We start from the raw sequence: 4,559 nt of genomic DNA, 5'->3' as shown, positions 1-4,559 counted from the left end.
AGCTCCTTCACTCACATAGGCACTAGAATTCCAACCTCATCATCAGAGGTTAACATCATGGTTTGGTGTTGGATAGACCAAAGGTCAAGTCTGGGCTTTACCACTCCTCATATGTGACCTTCAGCAGATCATTCCAGTCTTTGGTGCCTCCATTTTATTAAACAATGGGAACGGTCCCAGGTCCTGTCTCACAGAGTTGTTGAAAGACTCCAGTGATGTAAAGCACTTAGCACATAGTCAGCACTCAGAGTTACTCAGAGTTGGCTCCCAGCACCATGCACTTGCCTAGCCCTATGAATGGAAGTCATGAAGATGAATTTCAAGTATGTTGAGTTACGATGACAAGACCTGGCCTCTACACAGGATTTCAGCAGTGCCTTTGATGTGCTTCTGTGGGTTTTAATCTATCCAGTAATCCCAGAGATAATTGAGCCCTCATTTAACAGATGAGGAAACAAAGGCCAAGAGAAGTGAAATGACTTAACTGAGGTCACACGGGACAAGTCAGAGCTAGAACTCAAAGCCTTATTTGGTGCCAAAACCAGAACTCAGACATGGTTCTCTCCCAATCTCCATTGCAAAACTAAATTCTCTGTTCTCTCCCATTCTTCAATCTGTGAGCTGACTTTTGACCTCTGACCTTTGGGGTCCAAGGACCCTGATGCTGGCGCTCTCTCACCTTGCCCATAGACTTTTGACCCCAAGTTGATCTTTGAGATCCTGATCTTTGTTTTTGTTTCTACTTCCCAAGTTCATGAAGGCTGACCATTGAGCTCTCATCCTTGCCTTCCAGGTGGTGGTAAATGGCAATCCCTTCTATGAGTTTGGGCACCGGATCCCTTTTCAGACAGTCACCCACCTGGAAGTGACTGGGGACATGGAGCTTCAATCTATCAATTTCATTGGAGGGCAGCCCACCCCAAGCCAGGTGTGTGGTGGTCCCTCTCTTGCTTCCTGCTTTCTTTAATTCATTACCACATTCATTTACTTCCTGAGCACATGCTCTGTATGAGTCCTTTGTTGGGTGATACTGGCACCCAGCAGTGGACCAAGACAGTCCACTGAGAAGATGGGCAAGACACCAGACAATGATAGTCTGACCACTAGGTGAATGATCAGGGTCGGGATGGGTGAGGTATAGACGGAGCAGTCAGGACTGAGATGGGAGATACACAGTTGGTTTGGGGAGTCCAAATAAGGGCCTGATTTAGTTATGGGGTCAAACAAGGGTTACCTAGAAGAGAGATGGTGTGTGGAAGCTGAAAGTGAAGGATGAGGAGGAATAAAGAATACATTATGAGAAAACCTGGGAGAAATTGCTCAATACCATTAGTGATTTGGGAAAGACAATTAAAACCTGTATACAGGATGTGGAGGGTGGTGTCCTCTGATCCCCTCTAAATTTACAAGGGGGAACAGAATCACCATCAGCAACATCAGCTCATGGCTGATTCCTATGAGGTTGAGCTCAGACATGCTGCCACCCTCCAACCTTTTTACCAGTTCTGACACCAACCATCCCTCCCACAACATTCTCTCCCTCTCTGCTGAGTTCAATAATTCATTGCAATGGCTGCACAGAACTCTCAGACCATACTTACGATTATGGAGTCTATTAGGGAAATAACAGTCTGCAATTCAGCATCAGGAGTGCTCAGGACACAGTTCTTTGATCAGGACAGCCTCCTCTGAGCTGTGTAGAGAAATAGGGAAAGATAGATATGGGGCAGAGTCAGAGAGAAACAGAGAGGTAGACAGACAGAGACACAGAGACTGAGAGAGCTTGAGAGACAAGGGAGAGACAGGGAGAGCCTGCTTGGCTGATTCCAAGACTCCCAATTGTGGCAGGAATGTTGAGTGAAGGACAACTTGCAGTTTTAGATGAGGTGAGCAGAGACTACTATGTGAGGTCTGGGAAGGTGTTCTGGGGAGTTTACACTTTATAATGTGGTTTCTGGGTTGCAAGAGTAGAGAGGAATGGGTGAGGGCCCTAGGAAGGAATGAGAGTATAGGGGAGAGTACAGAGAATAGAATTTGCCAGATGTTGTCCTAAAGGGGTGGTGTGAGGTTCACTGCATTGGAGATCCCCGAACATGGAGGGTCCCTCTCCACTACTCTGCCGTCTGGGTGCCACCCTTTGATTTCAGAGTTCCTTTGGACAGTGGTAGTGAGCTTCCCCAGGAAAGGCATCCTTGACACCCTCCAGTCTTTAGTTTGGGGTCCTCCTTATCACTTCTTCTCTTTTTGTGCCCACAGGGACCCATGGTTATCCCGGCATACCCAGTAAGTACCTGCTAGTGGTTTCCCCTTGAAGTGGGGACTCAGTAATTGAGGAGGTCCTGGGGCAGCTGAAGGCCCCCAAGCCCTCCTTCTCACTCCTACTTCCTATCCTCCTGTGTAGGGTCCTGTGCAGAGCCACCCACCACCAAATAGCCTGCCTGTAAGTGGGAGGGTTGTGTGGGCCAATGATGGTGGGATGGTGAGAACGGAGAGGCTTAGTTGTCAGCCCTGTTGTGCTAATCCAGCACCTAGAGAGAAATGCCTGCACATAGTAAATGTGCTATAAATATTTGTTGAATATTGTGGAATAATATCTTTTCTTCCTCACTTCACAGACCATGGAAGGACCCCCAACCTTCAACCCGGTATGGTATCCTTCAGGGGTTATGGCTCTGTGGTGGGTGATTTGAGTCCTGCAGGGACTCATGGCAGGGAAAGGGCCCTGATCCATGGGGAACTCTCAGAGGGTTGTGAATATAATGGGAGAGGGGCATTTGGGGACGGAAGTGGGGAAAGGATAGAGGTGGCATCAGAGTGAGGGGAGGCATAAAGGTTGGGGACACTACCCAGGAGGCATAAGGCCCTTCTCTGAAAATTCATTTCTGCATCTGGCTGCTGATGACCTGAGAGAGGATGACATCCCATATTCTCTTCCCACAGCCTGTGCCATTTGTGGGGAGACTGCAAGGGGGGCTTGTAGCCCGAAGAACCATCATAGTCAAGGGCTTTGTACTCCCCTCAGCCAAGAGGTACAGGACCTGGTTCGAGGTGGGAATCCCCAGCCCCCTTCTGCCTCAGACCCAGCAGTCCAAAACCCCCATTTCCCCCCACCCCCGAGACTCGGGAGTCCAGGCCTCAGTCTCCTCCTCCCTTGAGGATCCAGAAATTCCTGTCTGACTCCACTTCCCTCTCTGCCCCAGCTTTACTATCGACTTCAAGGTGGGAGCCTCAGGGGACATAGCCTTGCATATTAACCCTCGCCTGAACGAGCGTGCAGTGGTTCGGAACAGCTGTTTGAATGGCTCTTGGGGATCTGAGGAGAGGAGTATTTCCTACAACCCATTTGGTCCTGGACAGTTCTTTGATGTGAGTCTGGGTTCTTTCCCCCACTTCCTTCCAAGGCCTCTGTCCTAGTCCTGGCATCATGCCCACCCTTTTCCCTGCAGCTGTCCATTCGCTGTGGCATGGATCGCTTCAAAGTCTACGCCAATGGCCAGCATCTCTTTGACTTCTCCCATCGCCTCATGGCTTTCCAGACGGTGGACATGCTGCAGATCACTGGTGATATCACCTTGTCCTATGTCCAGATATGATCTATCTCTGGGGCTACAGCCCTTGGGAACACAGGATCACCTAGGGCCCCCTTCAAAGCCTCTAATAAAATGTCTGAAGGTGTCTCATGAGTGTCCGTGACTCTGCCGTCTCCCTCATTGTTTCTTCCTTGGTTCCATCCATTCATTGAGCATCATCCATCCATCCATCAATCGCCTGTCTATGCATCATGATAAATCTAGTTATGTGCCAGGCAGTGATCTTAGGGCTTTACTTGTGTCAACTCATTCATTGTTTACACCAGCTTCAGGAGATAGAAGCTATTATTATCATTGCTGTGCGAGCGATAGATGATGAAACAGGTACAGAAAAATGAAGCATATTGTCCAAAAATCACACAGTTCATAATTGACAGAACTAAATTCAAATTTTAATAGAATTCAAATCCAAGTGGTTTGGCGCCCAGGGCATCATGCTCAACCACTGCAGGGCTTCATTCCATATTTCCATACACCCAGTTATCCACCCATCCATCCCAACTTCCATCAATCTCTGCATGCATCCATCCAACCACAATCCAGCCAGCCTGTCCTCCGTCCAAACGTTCAACCATTCATCTACTTCTCCATTCATCCATCTGTTTGTCCAACCATCCTTTCATCCAATTTTTGGTCCATCTCTCCACCATCCATCTCACCATGTAACTCTGGGGTCTTTTTTCATCAATCTCTCCAAACATTTATCCAACCATATCTTCATTCATCCAAACATCCAACCATTTATTCACTCACCTATTTCTCCATCTATTTGGCTGTTTATATAACCCTTCATCTACCCACCCACCTATCATTCTCCCCATGCATGCATCCATCCACACATCCAACCAACCAACCAACCAATCATTTGTCCACAAATTAATTTGTCTGTTCATTCTACCATCGTTATCCATCCATTCATTCCTTTATTGTTCATTTGTCCATATAATTCTCTGCCGACCATCCATTCAC

General features: G+C 47.8%; 1 protein-coding gene across 1 annotated transcript in view; it reads left to right on the top strand.

The window, feature by feature from the left end:
• Window positions 1–3,593, top strand: part of LGALS4 (galectin 4) — an 8,200-nt gene extending 4,607 nt beyond the window's left edge. Inside the window, exons 4-10 of the mRNA XM_007955519.1 lie at window positions 794–928; window positions 2,257–2,283; window positions 2,402–2,440; window positions 2,616–2,645; window positions 2,941–3,029; window positions 3,201–3,366; window positions 3,447–3,593. Coding sequence (XP_007953710.1) covers window positions 794–928; window positions 2,257–2,283; window positions 2,402–2,440; window positions 2,616–2,645; window positions 2,941–3,029; window positions 3,201–3,366; window positions 3,447–3,593 — 633 coding nt within the window. The remainder of the gene's footprint in view (window positions 1–793; window positions 929–2,256; window positions 2,284–2,401; window positions 2,441–2,615; window positions 2,646–2,940; window positions 3,030–3,200; window positions 3,367–3,446) is intronic.
• The last annotated feature ends 966 nt before the right edge of the window (window positions 3,594–4,559 follow it).

This window comes from Orycteropus afer, unplaced genomic scaffold (genome assembly GCF_000298275.1).
Source record: "Orycteropus afer afer isolate SDZICR_OR568_19922 unplaced genomic scaffold, OryAfe1.0 scaffold00507, whole genome shotgun sequence".
NCBI classification, from domain to species: Eukaryota; Metazoa; Chordata; class Mammalia; order Tubulidentata; family Orycteropodidae; genus Orycteropus; species Orycteropus afer.
Note: the sequence above shows the minus strand (reverse complement) of the source record. Positions and strands in the feature narration are given on the sequence as shown.